Source organism: Artemia sp. Qi Xiang Cuo, chromosome 8, assembly GCF_049724085.1.
Source record: "Artemia sp. Qi Xiang Cuo chromosome 8, ASM4972408v1, whole genome shotgun sequence".
In the NCBI taxonomy this organism is placed as follows: domain Eukaryota; kingdom Metazoa; phylum Arthropoda; class Branchiopoda; order Anostraca; family Artemiidae; genus Artemia; species Artemia sp. Qi Xiang Cuo.
In genome coordinates this window covers 21,251,746-21,270,298 of record NC_142801.1, presented here as the reverse complement: position 1 = coordinate 21,270,298, position 18,553 = coordinate 21,251,746, and the positions used below count along the sequence as shown (strand labels likewise).

General features: G+C 34.6%; 1 protein-coding gene across 1 annotated transcript in view; it reads right to left on the bottom strand.

Annotated features, from left to right (window-relative positions):
* Positions 1–18,553, bottom strand: part of mRpS18B (mitochondrial ribosomal protein S18B) — a 50,508-nt gene that overhangs the window by 17,963 nt on the left and 13,992 nt on the right. The window contains exon 2 of the mRNA XM_089093287.1: positions 322–457. Coding sequence (XP_088949413.1) covers positions 322–457 — 136 coding nt within the window. The remainder of the gene's footprint in view (positions 1–321; positions 458–18,553) is intronic.

Below are 18,553 nucleotides of genomic sequence, written 5' to 3'. Positions count from 1 at the left end.
CGGGAGGGTTGCCACTCACCCCCCTACAATCCTACAGTATGTAGGCATTCAAGGTATTCCCTTGGGGGACAGGGTTAACAGCAATGAAATGTATTATTGGGACACTATCTTTCTACAATTCAAACACCCCTTCTCTGTGGAGGTTTGTTACTAATAAAAAAATTAACTACACTTCATAGTTGCCAATTCAGCCCACATGACTTCACAATTGTGAAGAACAAAAACTTCACAATTATATGTTCTTAGTACTATCATATACTATAATGTACTATCAATTGTACTATCATGGTCTTAAGCATTAGACAACAATTGCTAACCTACATTTGCTTTTCAGGTATGCAAGTGAGGTTTCTAGTGGAACTTCAATATATTTTTCTCTTCTCTGTTTCCCATTTCTTGAATAAGCCTTTTCATCATTCTTTGCTTCATTTGAACATAACCTTGATGAAACTGATGCCTAAAGAGAAGAATCAATTAAAAGAGATTCACACAATTATCCCAAATTCCATAATAACTACCAAACAGATCACTAAAAGAAAAAGTAGCCGAATAAGAAGTAATTTCCCAAATCAAAATATTTAATTTTCTCATTACAAAGGGAATCTGCTGGGATGATTTTATGAGCTATGCCAACCTCCTGACCCTCAATGCATGTAGTGCAACATATGCTGAGATAGTGTGGTCATCTACAATACTACAATATACCCTGTATTACAGTGCCTATGATTTTAACCTTGTGGCAACCAGGTGGAAATAACCACGTGGTTATCCAAGAATGAGATGGTCCAACAGCCAGCATCAGTTACTAAAAAGGCGGGGATAAAATCTAAAGATGAACCTGCAGCTGTTCAACACTGCTAGCCCTGGAAGATGATGGCATGTACTTTTTTGATACTTTAAACTTAAAGAATTAGGCCAAAGCATGTTCAGTGAATTGCATTCTGACACTACAACTGCTTTAATTTGAAAGATTAAGTCAAAGCAATTTAAGTGAATCATATTATGATACTACCGCTCTGAAATGCTACCTTAAATACGGCATTCAAGATAGTTAGTCATTTTTATGATACAAAGATCTCCTGAAACTACTTACTCTATAAACAACTCCACAGCCCTATAACTGCATGCTTATCATAGATACAAATAAACTAGCACTGTAATAACTACCTATAAATCAAAGTGGTTCTAAACTAAATGTAAATATATAGTATTCAAGAGAAGCTGTATATATATATATATATATATATATATATATATATATATATATATATATATATATATATATATATATATATATATATATATATATATATATATATATATATATATATATATATATATATATATATATATATATATATATATATATATATATATATATATATATACTTATGTATAGGTAAATTTTTCGCAAATCATATTATTGACTTACGAATAAAGTAAACATACCACTCGATGCCTTTTTATGTTCTTTCCAAATATATATATATATATATATATATATATATATATATATATATATATATATATATATAATAAAAAAAATCTATGAACCGAAGTAGCTTCACGGGATGTACAGGATTATGGTAAAGTAGCTACATAGCTTAAAAAAAATCTATAAACAAAGCTGGCTTCAGTAGTGCAAGGCACGCCAAGGCACGCAGCATTGTAACAATTATCTATAAATTAAAGTAGCTCTAAATTATCAGTAGATATATAGTAGCTATAAAGTATTCAAAAGTAGATAAATAGCTTTAAAAAAAATGTATAAACCAAAGTGACTACTAGTCTATGATGATCTACCCAAGGCTATGTTCTCCCTAGGCAATGAGGATCTACTCATGTCAAAATTCAAACTCTTGCCCTCTCAGTGTAGATAACTGCATACGTCCACGGAAACATGCACAATGTGCTGTTCCACATAAAACTCAAGGTAAGTCCCTACCTGTTGGCCCTAAGGTGCATGAACTGTGGTAAATTTGACCACCATTTGAACTTGTATATTGGGGTTTAGCCCAAAACCTAATGAAATGATGCATCTGTGTTTAGCTTCTCTTTTGGAATGTGGACAACTTTAAGTGTAATTTAAAAGCTGATGCTATTGGATGACAAGTCATTGTCCATCTGACATTATTTTGATGAATTCAAGCTAGGGTAAGTGCTGTGCAAATTTAATTCAGTGTGTTGGCAAATGTTTTTATGAATTTCTTAGTATCTGGTTCCATGGATTTTGACTTCCCTGGTGGGAATCTACTTGAGATAAAGAAATAACCCATTAAAAGATTTGGCAATTGCAAATAATTTTATAGGATAACATTTTTTGGAATATGGGCAACTTTAAGTGTAATTTAGAAGCTGGTGTTATTGCACTGCAAAGTTGTTCTCCATCTGGCATAAATAATGTAGTTAAATTGAAAGGGTAATATTGAGATAAGATATTTTATTTCAAAAAAATCGCTATCACAAGCCCACAAAGGGCCGAATTCGGACTTTGGAGTCGACAATATAAATGGTTACACTAAAAATGCAAAGAACAACAACAAAATAGAGAAAGCCATAATGAACAATCATTTAAAAGTCAATAATTAAAACTGTAAAAAGTCAATTAATAAATTTAAAAGATAAAAACTGATCAAACTAAACTTAGAGCAAGACATAAATGCATTAAAAACTGGTCAAACTAAACTTAGAGCGATAGTCGGATAAACTAGGGACTCGAATCAGCTTTGGGTAAAGGTTACTCTTAGTAAAGAACAAAACACCGCCAACTTTTTTTCCAAGTGGGTCGTCTAAAGGACGGAGTTTAATAAACTCCGTATAATTTGTCAGGCGCAGAGACCACAATATTTTAATTGATTAACTTGTCAACGAGTTCAATATTGATCCCTTACTGGTGAAATTAGTTGCCTCCTTCTTAACAAATAGATCGCAAGTTGTCAATGATTCCTTTTCCAACGAACAATAATAACAGCAAAAGAGTACATATACTACTCTTTGATTCCTGTGTTAATACTCTTTCCAAATATAATATTTGCTATCATGACAATTGTACCCCCCCCCCATTGCCTGGATACCCTGGGTTATATGCAAAAGTTCACTAATTTTGTTGTTATCATTATCATTTTTTTAACATTGGTGGAGAATATTAAATACAGAAAGAGTACTGAAAAGGAATCAAAGGATAATAGGCTTACTCTTTTGTTGTTATATTAGCTAGTTCAGAATAATGATCAATTATTTTAAATTACACGTTTTATTAAACCAAGAGTTTGGTTGGCACTGTGTACAACAAACTGTGCATGAAAATTTAACTTGAGCTTATCATCAACCAAGACTCCCAGATCTTTTTCACCATGACTACATATGAGTAGCTGTTTTGAACCATTAATGAATTATATAAAATACTGGTACAGAGGGTTATTTGCTCCAAAATCAATGACTCTACATTTCTGGATATTAAATTCAAGCTGTCAGGATTTTTCCCACTTTGACAATGCATCAAGATCAGCCTGGATGGCTATAGCACTTTGAGGGTCATGGACATGGACATCAAACTCAAATACATACCATCTCAGCCCCCAGCCTGGACAGAGCCAGGCATAGCCTGATGTCATGTACAAGAGATGATTGATATTTTTTAAAATTAGCTCTACCCACAATTAAAGACAAACAACCTAAAAAGCAAACCCACAAGATCAGTTGGCTCTATTTGGCCCTAGTAGAAGAAAGGTGGTGGGATACAATTACAGAAGCAGTTGATATTCTATTTGGAAAGATCATTGGTTGGAAGCAAATAGTACATTTCTGTTTTGGTCAAATTCTTGTGTATGGCCACTTCTGAGCAAAATAATATAAAAAGAAAGGATTAGTACTAATTAATTCTCATTCAACACAGTTTCCAAATATAATGATCACAACCTTAACAACTGGGTCCCTATGTTCCTAGACTATGTTGAAAACTTTATTAATCTTAATGGTCCGTAGACTAATAGTAAACTTTACCAATCCTGATGGTTTGCATTATGCTTTATTACTTATTTCTCATTTGCAGTTGGTTCATAATAAAATAAAATGTAAATAGACCAGTCAACAGATGGCTCTTGAATCTGTCCAACAGATGGATAACAAATTGCATAGAAGGGCTTAAAGATAACGAATTTGTGTGCCAACTGCGTAGCTTCAAGCTACCAACATTAAAATACTGTTGATGTAGAGGTGATATGGTAATGACTTAGCTTATAAATATTCGAAATATGGATGAATATGTAAACATGTAGATTAGCTAATTAGGTAAATAATGTGGTATAATCGTAGTAGGGTTTACCCAATTCAATAAGTCAGCATAAATTGATTGCTATATATAGTGTTGTAGGTTTAGATCCATTAACAGTTTGAAAGCATGTATGAAAAAATCTCTTTTTGAAGATTCGGTTTAAGTTTTTACATCTGTCAGAGGGTTTTAATTCAGTCCTAGTTGAACATTTAAATTGAGGATATTCACTTGTTTTCTTTCCAACATTTTACATTTCAGTAGTATGTGCTCAGGGGTTTCTTCTTTGATCTTACAGTACTTGCAAAATGGGCTACTGGCAACTTCTTCATTTGGCTGCTTAATTTTATATGAGAAAAAATGGTGGTTGAAGTTAGCTGGATTTGTACTCAGGCGATGAAACCAGACTGATTGCATCCTGGTTGGAAAGGGGGATAGATTTGATGGCTTTAATTTGGGTAGTGTTTTCAGTCGCAATCTAGCTATGTCCCTTATAGTTAGAGGTTTCACTGGTTCCATTTGACTTTTTGCTCCTTGCTTTGCTATATTGTCTCATTTTTCATTTCCTTCTATACCCAGGTGACTAGGTATATAATAAAATTTAATAGCACAGCCTAATCTTCCAAGGCTGCTAAGGTTTTCTTTAGTTTGATGTAAGTCTATGTCCAGTGTTTCAAAGTTAGAGTTTGTTAGGATATTGAGAGCCGATTTGGAGTCAGAGAATACTACTATATGTTTATTGCTCTGTTTCAGTTTAATTAGCGTCTCTAAGCTCAAATTGATTGCAGCTACTTCAGCTGTTAGTATGCTGGTCCCTGCCTTATGTTTTCCCATAATGCATAAGTTGTGCTCTCTTAGAAAGCACCCGCTTCCACATCCATCTTCACTTAATGATCCATCAACATATAGTTGGTTATATCCATCATATTCCTTTTTTAAGAGCTGCCCAAAATGTTGGATTGCAGTTGGGGATTCAATTTGTTCCTTTTTTGGGGGGGAGCAATTCTAGTTTAACCTCTGGGGTGATTGATATCCATGGTGGATCTTTTGCTATTTTAGTTTTAACATGCTCTAGTTTGATGGGGTATTGTGTCCTGGCCATAATTGCTGACATCAGTGGGTGATTTTTTGGCTCAAGTCAGCTAGCTCTGGCTTCTGGAAATAAGAAATGGTGAGGGGTTGTTTCCAATTTTGTCAGGTTTCTTATGGTTAAAAGTGTGTATCTATTTTCAATATGTGGAAGCCCTCCTTCTTGTAGAAGATTTTGAATCTTTGTTGTTTTTCTACATCCTGTGGCAAGGCGGATTGCTGTATCTTGCACACATTCTAATTTGTTGAAGAGCTGTTTTGTCTAAGTTCCATAGATAATCAGGCCATACTCAATTACTGGTATAATGTTCTTTGTGAAGAGTTTAAGGAGGGGTCTATCAATACTGCCCCAAGCTGTACCACATAGTTTTTGCACAAGTCTCATCTTTTTCTATGCATGATTGTATGATATGGCCAATGTGAGGGTTAAAGGTAAGGCTGTTGGCCAGGATTATTCCAAGATACTTAGTTGCACGGGTAGTTGGCATTGTAGAATTTCCTAGGGTAACTGGCTGTAATTCTACTTTTCGTCTATTATGGAAATATATGATCACTGATTTGGGGACTGATATGGGTAGTTTCATACTGGTAGAAAAGTCCTGGAGGTTGTTAGCAATAATTTGAAGTTTATTTGCAACTTCAGCAAATGTTTTCCCTGTTGCCCATGCTCCAATGTCATCTGCAAAAATTCCATGTGGTAAATGAACTTTAACGCTGTCATATATAATATGAATAATAAACAGCTGAGTACAGCTCCCTGTCGGAGTCCCTTTTTAACAGGTCTTGGGGTTGATAGTTTCCCATTTACTTTAACTTTAAAGGTTCTATTATCTAGAAAGCTATCAATCAGTTTTCTGATTGGTTGAGGGAAACCTAATGCATGGAGTCTTTCCCCTAGTATGTCTTTTTGTGTGTTATCCTATGCTCCTAAATCAATCAGTACAGCACCCAGTATTAATCCCTCATTTCATAGTTTTCTGTGCATCTGTCAAAAGTTTCAAAATGATGTCTATGTTTGAATGGTAAGCTCTGAATCCAGCTTGCTATTTTGGAAGGATGTTATAGGTCTCTGCATACCACTGGACACGGTTGTACAGCAGTCTCTCAAGCAAATTACCAACGGTTGGTAAATGAGCAAATGGTCTGTATGAATGTGGGTCATCTTTGGGTTTCCCTTGTTTGGCCACTGGTGTAATAATTGCTTGTTTTCATTGCTGGGGGAATACTCCTTGTGTGTAGCAGAGATTAAATATATGCATAAGAGCTTCTTGGAAATTTCTTGGGGCATTTGATATCCAAGAGATATGGATTTCATCTTCACCTGGGCTTGCTTTTTGATTCATTTTATTAACTGCTTGCAGGAATTCATTTGTTTTAAAGGGTTGTGTTAGCTGTGTTAGCTCATAAACTGTATTTAATCTTTCATTATGCCTTTGCTTATTTAACTCTTCTTTGTGGCCAAACTTCTGTTGGTAGATGTCAGCAAGTGCTTCAGCTTTTTTGCTATCATCTTCAAGTTGGATACCAGATACAAGTAGGGGATGCTTAATGTTATTCTTTTTTTTTCCTGCTCTCATGATTCTGTCTAAAAATTGGTGTATTTTTGATTCAGGTGTGTATCTGTCAATCTAGTCCCCGAAGCCGCGCGACGCCGACATGACGGCGGCGAATGTCGAAAATTTTTTGGCGGCGCGCCGCCAATTTTAGACCGGCGGCGCGCCACAGCGCGCCGATTTTTATGATTAAAAATAATAATTAAAATTCCACTTTACCGAGCACGTTCAACCTCGATTTTAGTAAGGAAATTTATATGGTTGGCTAAAAACATACAAGAACAATATGACAAAACAGGAATTTGTTGGGCCGTGCGGAAAGTGTTTATGTTCACCGTCGATCAGACCAAGTAGAATTCTCATTTTTAGCCACTAGACCCAGGGAAACCTATGTTGTGTTTATGTTTAACATCGCATTGTTCCTATAAATCCCGTGTTTAGTCATTTCCTTCTTGTTAATGATTTGGGCTAATGTGTGTATAACTTTCAAAGTTTGAAGTTCAAACATCTCCTGTTTATCAAATACATACGAAAAGGAAGTGACAAAAAAAACAACAACAAATAATAACATAAAAAAAAACACTGTATACAAGTCAGATACCATGGCTTAACAACACCAACAATTTTAAATCAGCGGTTACATCACTTCAGTTACAATTTATGTAACAAAAGTGAGTTTGTTCACTCTGCCTGGAGCCATTGATCTTTTTGCAGTCACTATCAGTCCTGTCGTGCTAAAAAGCCGTTTAGCTGGGGCACTTGTGGCCGGTACAGCCAGAACTTGACGAACGTAGACTGCCACTCGCGGGGTCTGATTCTAGCATTGGACCTTGGGGTCCCACAGAATGCCACAAATGGGCTTCTCCTTTGTATCTGCTGAAATAAGTTTTCATAAGGGAGAACAAACCTACACCTTTACCATAGGGCTCCTGCGCCCTACACTACAAGAGGATCTAAACTGCATCTTTACCCTCTTTTCTTATCAACACGGAATAACCCTCCAAAATTCTTTTCTGAAAGAAGTGATCAAGTTATAACGTTTCAAGTCAATTTTTAAAGCTACTTCAACTTCAGTGTGGTCTGCTAACTGTGCGAAAAAATGTAATTCATTTCTATAGATATATCTCTATACTAGCTCTAGATAATCTACCAAGAGTGATACTGCCGCAAATCAGAATCTATAAATAAATTAAACCCAAAATAAACAGAAATTGCAATAGATTACTGCGCCAAATTCAAAAAGAACAGAAATTGACTCGAGTTGGGCTCAAACCTCTTATGCCTTTCCGAGGCCTGAACAAAATTTTCACTTTACTAAAAAAATAATTTTTTTTACTTTTATAACTTTAATAAATCAAATAATATTAACATTTTGATTACTAAATATCAGTATATGTATATTAAACTGACAATGCATATTCATTTGTATTTTTTTTCAGTAAAGTGCAAATTATGTTCTGCCCTTGGGAGGGCATAGGGGCTTTGAGCCCAACTTATGTTAATTTCTGCTTGTTTTGAGTTTGATTCGGTTATTTATTGTAATTTCTGTTCGTTTTGGGTTTCATTTATTTATCGATGCTAATTTTTGGCAGTTTTACGCATGGTAGATTATTTGATTTAATTTTGCTCATTTTTTGTTTAATGGAGTTCTTTACTTTTCTTTGAAATACTTATTTGTGGACACAGTTTTTTTTAATTAATTTCTGTTCGTTTTATATTGACATAGTCTTTTCAGGGAAAAAGAAAATAATACTTTAAATTTTTTCCTTTTTTTTAAGAATGTATAGTTTGGTCTGCTATTTATATGCTGGAAAAAAATTTTCAGCAAAATTTAAAAACATTGACCCTTTTAAAAATCTGGACACAAATAGTAGTGTTTAATTTAGTTTCATACCTCCTCTAGTTGACCTGAAATGGAAAACTTGATAACATTCGCAAAAAAATTTGTTTACTTTCTTTGATAGCCTGGAGACACTTACGCTATTTTGATTTGGTTAAATTTTAAGAGCAGAAGAAGCCCCGAAAGTTTGAACATAATACCCTCAGTCGTTCTTAGGATACTGCTGAGATGCCTTATTGGGAATTAGCATGAACACAGTGCATTTTGATTTAGTCTTAGGGCAACATTTACTTTTTAAACATAAAGGCAAAGGGGAGGGTGGGCGTGGGAGGAGGATTAGTTTCCCTCCAATTACTTTCGACTATTAAAAAATACATCAGCCCTTTCTATTTTCAATCGAATGAGCCCTTTTCGAAGTTCCTACGACAAATCCTTCTATACGAAGTGCCCTGGTCTAAACAACAACAACAACAACAAAATGATTCATTATACCCACATCTATCTCTATTATAAAAATGTCAAGCCTTCCAATAACTTTCGATTATTAAAAAGGGCACTAGGCTTTTCGATTTCCAATCGAATGATCCCTTTTTGAGTTTCTACGACAAGGCCTTCTATAAACACCGTATATGCCCCAGGGCAAAAATTACAACCCTCACCCTAAGGGTTGTGAGGGTGGTTGTCATCCTCTAAGACCTAATTTCCCGAACTTTCAACTACGCTAAACAAAATGGCTATCTCAAAATGTTGATTGGATGTGTTTCGGGAAATGGTGGGGGTGGAAGGGGTGTTAGTAGTAGGGTGTATCTATGGAATTCTACGACCGCCATAGGACCATGTTATTCTACGACCGCCATAGGACCATGTTATTCTACGACCGCCATAGGACCATGTTATTCTACGACCGCCATAGGACCATGTTATTCTACGACCGCCATAGGACCATGTTATTCTACGACCGCCATAGGACCATGTTATTCTACGACCGCCATAGGACCATATTATTCTACGACCGCCATAGGACCATGTTATTCTACGACCGCCATAGGACCATGATATTCTACGACCGCAATAGGACCATGCTATTCTACGACCGCAATAGGACCATGCTATTCTACGACCGCCATAGGAAAACATTTCTATGTTTTCCTATTGCATAGACACCTTTCCAGAGCATGTACTTAAGGATTCTAGTACTTTATGTTCCTTGACACCTTTCCAGAGCATGTACTTATGGATTCTGGGCCTTTACGTTCCTTCCTTTGATATTTGGTGCCTTTATGTTACTTCCTGTGTTATTAGGGGCCTTTATGTTCCTTCCTATGCTATTAGGGGCCTTTACGTTCCTTCCTATGATATTATGGGCCTTTATGTTCCTTCATATGCTATTTGGGGCCTTTACGTTCCTTCCTGTGTTATTTGGGGCCTTTACGCTCCTTCCTATGCTATTCTGAGGGTTTACGTTCCTTCCTGTGCTATTCTGGGCCTTTACGTTCCTTCCTATGCTATTTGGGGAGCCTTTATGTTCCTTCTTATGCTATTTGGGGCCTTTACGTTCCTTCCTATGCTATTTGGGGCCTTTACGTTCCTTCCTATGCTATTTGGGGCCTTTACGTTCCTTCCTATGCTATTTGGGGCCATTACGTTCCTTCCTATTCTATTTGGGGACTTTACGTTCCTTCCTATGCTATTTGGGGCCATTACGTTCCTTGACACCTTTCAAAGGGGTCAAGCATGTAATGAAACTAAAGTCAAGGTTCTATTGCACATGGAATTATCACATGCACATTTTTTTTAAAAGGTAACAAGATATAATGTGGTCTAACATGTTTTGAGAGTATGCAGTTTGTTATTAAAAAATTGGACACTACAATCAGAATTGTTTGATTGACATTTAAAAAAGAGGTAATGAGATTTGTGAATTGGAGTTTAGGATTTGCGAATTTGATCCTATTAAGGATTGACTTGAAATAAAATTTTTTAACAAGAAATGGCTGAACAGTGTTTTGGGGGAGATGGGGTGATTGTGTACCGTATAATACACAAGTGATGTTCGGACAGTGTTGTCAATTTAAAATAGTTTAACGTTATACTATACGAAGAAGTTGATACTAAGAGGGGTGTAGATGACAAGAAAAGAATTGTAATAACGAATAGCTTTACTTCTTCGAAGTGTTCCGAATAATACACAAGTGGTGGGGTGATGGCAGAAGGATCTCTTAGAGTACTTATAGTGCTGTACGATGGGCCGAGCTGCTAGGCAAGGTATAATGTGGTCCAACATGTTTTGAGAGTATGCAGTTTGTTATTAAAAAATTGGATACTACAATCAGAATTGTTTGATTGACATTTAAAAAGGGGTAATCGGATTTGCAAATTGGAGTGTAGGATTTGCGAATTTGATCCTATTAAGGATTGACTTGAAATAAATTTTTTAAACAAGAAATGGCTGAAAAGTTTTTTGGGGGAGATGGGGTGATTATGTACTGTATACTACACAAGTGATGTTTGGAGAGTGTTGTCAATTTTAAAATAGTTTAACGTTATACTATACGAAGAAGTTAATACTAAGAGGGGTGTAGATTACAAGAAAAGAACTGTAATAGCGAATAGCTTTACTTCTTCGAAGTGTTCCGAATAATACATAAGTGGTGGGGTGATGGCAGAAGGATCTCTTAGAGTACTTATAGTGCTGTACGATGGGCCGAGCTGCTAGCGAAAACCTCGTGTGGATGAGTTGAAATAAAAAATTTAATCTCTTTAGGCTGTTTGAGTTATTTTTTTTTGTCTGTGTTTGTCTCTTTGGGCTGTGTGTGTGTCTCTTTGGGGTGTTTGTGTCTCTTTGGGCTGTGTGTGTCTCTTTAGGCTGTTTGAGTATTTTTTGTCTGTGTATGTCTGTTTGGTTTGTGTTTCTCTTCGGTCTGTCTGTTTGGGGTGCTTGTGTCTCTTAGGGACTGTGTGTGTCTCTTTGGGCTGTTTGAGTCTATTTGGTCTGTTTGTGTCTCTTTGGATTGTTTGTGTCTCTTTGGACTGTTTGTGTTTCTTTGGGCTATGTGTGTCTCTTTGGGGCGTTTGTGTCTTTTTTGTCTGTGTGTGTCGCTTTGGTTTTTTTGTGTCTACTTGGTCGGTTTGTGTCTGTTTGGGCTGTTGGTGTTTATTTTGGCTATGTGTGTCTCTTTGGGCTGTTTGAGTCTGTTTGGTCTGTTTGTGTTTCTTTAGCCTGTGTGTCTCTTTGGGCTGTGTGTGTCTCTTTAGGCTGTGTGTCTCTTTGGGTAGTTTGAATCTTTTTTGGTCTGTGTGTGTCTCTTTTGGATGTTTGTGTCGTTTTGGGCTTTGTGTGTCTCTGTTGGATGTGTGCGTCTCTTTGGGCCGTGTGCGTCTCTTTGGGCTGTAAGTGTCTCTTTGAGCTGTGGGTGTCTCTTTGTGATGTGTGTGTCTCTTTAGGCTGTGTGTGTCTCTTTGGACTCTGTGTCTTTTTGGGGTGTTTGAGTCTTTTTGGTCTGTCTGTGTCTCTTTGGGCTATGTGTGTCTCTTTGGGCTGTTCGAGTCATTTTGGTCTGTGTGTGTCTCTTAGGGCCGTGTGTGTCTCTTTGGGCTATGTGTGTCTCTTTGGGCTGTGTGTGTGTCTCATATTTCTAGTTGAAAATGCTTATTTTTTAATTTAATTGGGATGAAAAGTCAAAGTCTAACATAAAGAACAAGGTATTTTGGAGGGGGTAGCTCACTTCATATAAGGGATAATTTCCATTCGTCTTAGTTTTTGACGATGATCCTTATTTCTAGTTGAAAATACTTATTTTTTAATTTAATTGGGATGAAAAGTCAAAGTTTAGCCTAACGAAAAAGGTATTTTGGAGGGGAGCAGCTCACTTCATATACGGGATAATTTACATTCGTCTTAGTTTTTAACGATGCCCCTTATTTCCAGTTGAAAATGCATATTTTTTTAATTTAATTGGGCTGAAAAGTCAAAGTCTAGCATAAAGAGTAAGGTATTTCGGAGGGGGTAGCTCACTTGATATACGGGATAATTTCCATTCGTCTTAGTTTTTAACGATGCTCCTAATTTCTAGTTGAAAATTCTTATTTTTTAATTTAATGGTGATTAAAAGTCAAAGTCTAACATAAAGAAAAAGGTATTTCGGAGGGGGTAGCTCACTTCATATACGGGATAATGTCCATTCGTCTTAGTTTTTAACGATGCTCCTTATTTCTAGTTGAAAATGCTTATTTTTTAATTAAATTGGGATGAAAAGTCAAAGTCTAACATAAAGAAAAAGGTATTTCGGAGGGGGTAGCTCACTTTATATACGGGATGATTTCCATTCGTCTTAGGTTTCAACGATGCTCCTTATTTCTAGTTAAAAATGCTTATTTTTTAATTTAATTGGGACGAAAAGTCAAAGTCTAACATAAAGAACAAGGTATTTCGGAGAAGGTAGCTCACTTCATATACGGGGTAATTTCCATTCGTCCTAGTTTTTAACGATGCTCCTTATTTCTAGTTGAAAATGCTTATTTTTTTAATTTAATTGGGATGAAAAGTCAAAGTCTAACATAAAGAACAAGGTATTTCGGAGGGGGTAGCTCTCTTCATATACGGAATAATTTCCATTCGTCTTAGTTTTAAAATTATTTTTTTGACTTCTAAATTATTCAACTTTTTTTTTACATCTCTAAATCATATCAGAAAAATAGAATGGCACTTTTGATTTAAATTTTAAAAATATATTTTTGTTCATGACCTTACTCCTAATTATGAGGAATGACGGATATAATTCAATAGTTTTTTAATGAAATAAACCAATTTTTTTTAACAAATTTTTTTTTTGGACCTCGAAATTATTCAACTTTTTTTTTTTAAATATCTAAATCATATCAAAAAAATAGAATGACTATTTTTATTTAAATTTTAAAATATATCCTTGTTCATACCCATAATCCTATTGATGAGGACTGATGGTTCTAATTCAATATTTTTCATTAAAGCAAAATATTTTTTTTTAACTAAATTTTTTTTTTTTACTTCGAAATTATTCAACTTTTTTTTTACATATCTAAATAATATCAGAAAAATATAATGACACTTTTTATTTAAATTTTACAATATATTCTTGTTCAAACTCATACTCCTATTGATGAGTACTGATAGTTCAAGTTCAATAATTTTTTTTCATGAAACAAACTATTTTTTTAACAATTTTTTTTTGGAATTTGAAATTATTCAACTTTTTTTTTAATATATAAATCATATACGAAGAATATAATGACACTCTTGATTTAAATTTTAAAATATATTCTTGTGCATACCCATACTCCTATTGATGAGAACTGATGGTTCTAATTCAGTATTTTTTTTTCATGAAAACAAACTATTTTTTTTAACAAAATAAATTCTTTATCAATGTCTTTTGACAGATACGTTTGATAACACTGACATAATTTAAATATCAAATTGAACAAATTCTTTATTAACATTCTTTATCGATATCATATGTCGGATACCTCGGATAACATTGACAAAATCTATCTATTAGAATGAACAAATTCTCTATCATCATCCGTTGTCGGATTTCTCATTATGAAAAAATTGTAAGTAAGTAAGTAGCAAACTCTTTCTTGAATTCACCTCTTGGATACAAAATACAGAAAAAAAAAATATAATTTCCAGACTTCATTTGCATGCAATAGATACCGAGAGTTCTATGACTCCTCCCCGAAGTGAATTCTAAGGGTTTTATGTCACTTCCCCACAATGAATTCAGATTGTTTTAGGACTCATCCCCCTAGCCATAACTCCATTCAACCTTGAGCGAAGGTATAAAAGTTTGATGAAGTACTTCTCTACTTAACAATTACATTAATACCTTCAAAGATGATAGGACTGTATGACACAGAATTTATAGGTTTGAAGAAATCATCTTGTGGTGTTATATTTGAATGTGCATTTTTCTTATTGTCTATGGAACTCGAAGAAATTGACTGTTATCATTGGATAGTGAACTATAATATGCTAGAGGTTGATAAGAGCTTGTGGAGTACTACATTACATCATATAAACAGACTGGGATTCTACGATAGAGTGATTACACCACTTAATAATACTGGTCAGGAACTGAGAAATGTTCAGGAGGAATTCAGTGAAATTTGCTGCTTTTTCGGGGTTGAAGTACTCGACGTAAAGGGCAATGTACCTACAGATAAAGTTTTGATTCAAAAGTGCAACCTTAGGATTCTACTTTTCAATCTAGAAGAGTTTAAGTGTCCTAAATTTGAAGGGGGCTATCACCGTCCTGAAAACGAGGTTAAGTTCTTCGCGCACTGGATACCAAAGGACATACCTGATCGTGATAAATCCATAAGATATGGTAAAAACTATTCTATATCATGGAACCATCGTTTCTGGATGTTCAAGAGTGAACTCTAAGTACTATTTTTATGTAAACATGTGTTGTTGTTTTTTTTTCTCAAAAAATCTGTTAATACGTTTAAGCAATAAATATCTTTAAGCTTAATCCGTCTTTATTCTTTAGAATAGTTCTATTCATTTCATTAAATTATGAAGAAATTGTAAGTAAGTAACAATCGCTTTCTTGAATTCGCTTCCTGGACACAATACAGATATTTAATTCAAGAAATCATGATAAAATCGCAAGTAAGTAATAAACTCTTTATTGTTTTCACCTATTGGATACACAATACGAAAATTTCATTCAAGAAATTATGAAGAATTTGTAAATAGGCAACAAACTCTTTCTTGAAGTCACCTCTTGTATACAGAATGCAGAAATTTCATTCAAGAAATTATGAAAAAATTGTAAGTAAGTAACAATGTGTCTGTGTGTGTGTGTGTGTGAGTGTGCAAGGCAGAGCAATTTCCTCACAAATTTCACTATTTAATACCCCCCAACCTCCCTCCGCCCCACCGCGGGGGGTAGGCAACAAACTCTTTCTTGAAGTCACCTCTTGTATACACAATGCAGAAATTTCATTCAAGAAATTATGAAAAAATTGTAAGTAAGTAACAATGTGTCTGTGTGTGTGTGTGTGAGTGTGCAAGGCAGAGCAATTTCCTCAAAAATTCCACTATTTAATGCCCCCTCCTCCGACCCCCTCCGCCCCACCGCAACCCCTCCGCTCTACCACAGTGGCCCCCCTGGCGTTCACGCGAACACCGTGGGGGGCCGCTGTGGTGGGACGGAGGGGTTGCGGTGGGGCGTTACCATGTTTACCATAGTTTTTACCATGTCTTATGGATTTATCACGATCAGGTATGTCCTTAGGTATCCACTGCGCGAAGAACCTAACCTCGTCTTCCGGACGGTGATAACCCCCTTCAAATTTAGGACACTTAAACTCTTCTAGATTGAAAAGTGGAATCCTAGGATCACACTTTTGAATTAAAACTTTATCTGTAGGTACATTGCCCTTTACGTAGAGTGCTTCAACTCCGAAAAAGCTGCAAATTTCGCTGACTTCCTCCTGAACATTTCTCAGTTCCTGACCAGTATTATTAAGTGGTGTAGTCACTCTATCGTAGAATCCCAGTCTGTTTATATGATGTAATGTAGTACTCCACAAGCTTTTATCATACTCAAACTTGTTATAGTTCACTATCCAATGATAATAGTCAATTTCTTAGAGTTCCATAGACAATAATAAAAATGCACATTCGAATATAGCACCACAAGATGATTTTTTTAAACCGATAAATTCTGTGTCATACAGTCCTATCATCTTGAAAGGTGTTAACGTTGTTTTTAAGTAAAAAAATATTTCATCAAACTTTTATACCTTCGCTCCAGGTTGAATGGAGTTATGGTTAGGGGTATGAGTCCTAAGACCATCTGAATTCATTGTGGGGAGGTGACATAAAACCCCTAGAATTCACTGCGGGGAGGAGTCATAGAACTCTCGGTATCTATTGCGTGCAAATAAAGTCTGGAAATTACATTTTTTTTTTATAATTTCTGTATTGTGTATCCAAGAGGTGAATTCAAGAAAGAATTTGCTACTTACTCACTTACAATTTTTTCATAATGAGAAATCCGACAACGGATGATGATAGAGAATTTATTTATTCTAATAGATAGATTTTGTCCAAAAAAAAAAATTGTTAAAAAAATAGTTTGTTTTCATGAAAAAAAATATTGAATTAGAATCATCAGTACTCATAAATAGGATTATGAGTATGCACAAGAATATATTTTAAAATTTAAAAAAAAAGTGCCATTATATTTTTCTTATATTAATTATAGATGTAAAAAAAAAGTTGAATAATTTCGAAGTCCAAAAAAAAAATTTAGTTAAAAAAAAAATATTTTGATTTCATGAAAAAAACATTTAATTATAAACATCTGTCCTAATCAATAGGATTATGGGTATGCTCAAGAATATATTTTAAAATTTAAATAATAAGTGCCATTATATTTTTCTGATATGATTTATATATGTAAAAAAAAAATTTTAATAATTTTGAAGTACAAAAAACAAATTTGTTAAAAAAATATTTTGTTTTAATTAAAAAAATATTGAATTAGAACAATCAGTCCTCATCAATAGGAGTATGAGTATGCACAAAAATATATTTTTAAAATTTAAATCAAAAGTGCCATTCTATTTTTCTGATATGATTTAGAGATGTAAAAAAAAAGTTGAATAATTTCGAAGTCAAAAAAAAAAATTAAAAGACTAAGACGAATGGAAATTATCCCGTATATGAAGTGAGCCACCCCCTCCGAAATACCTTGTTCTTTATGTTAGACTTTGACTTTTCATCCCAATTAAATAAAAAAATAAGCATTTCAACTAGAAATACGGAGCATCGTTAAAAACTAGGACGAATGGAAATTACCCCGCATATGAAGTGATCTACCCTCTCCCAAATACCTTGTTCTTTATGTTAGACTTTGACTTTTCGTCCCAATTAAATTAAAAAATAAGCATTTTCAACTAGAAATAAGGAGCATCGTTAAAAACTAAGACGAATGGAAATTATCCCGTATATAAAGTGAGCTACCCCCTCCGAAATACCTTGTTCTTTATGTTAGACTTTGACTTTTCATCCCAATTAAATTGAAAAATAAGCATTTTAAACTAGAAATGAGGAGCATCGTTAAAAACTAAGACGAATGGAAATTATCCCGTATATGAAGTGAGCTACCCCTCCGAAATACCTTGTTCTTTATGTTAGACTTTGACTTTTCATCCCAATTAAATTAAAAAATAAGCATTTTCAACTATAAATTAGGAGCATCGTTAAAAACTAAGACGAATGGAAATTATCCCGTATATGAAGTGAGCTGCCCCCTCCGAAATACCTTGCTCCTTATGCTAGACTTTGACTTTTCATCCCAATTAAATTAAAAAATAAGCATTTTCAACTAGAAATAAGGAGCATTGTTAAAAAATAGGACGAATGGAAATTATACCGTATATGTAGTGAGCTGCCCCCCCCGAAATACCTTGCTCTTTATGCTAGACTTTGACTTTTCATCCCAATTAAATTAAAAATAAGCATTTTCAACTAGAAATAAGGAGCATCGTTAAAAATTAAGAAGAATGGAAATTATCCCGTATATGAAGTGAGCTACCCCCTGCTAAATACCTTGTTCTATATGTTAGACTTTGACTTTTCATCCCAATTAAATTAAAAAATAAGCATTTTCAACTAGAAATAAGGAGCATCGTTAAAAACTAAGAAGAATGGAAATTATACCGTATATGAAGTGAGCTGCCCCCTCCGAAATACCTTGTTCTTTATGTTAGACTTTGACTTTTCATCCCAATTAAATTAAAAAA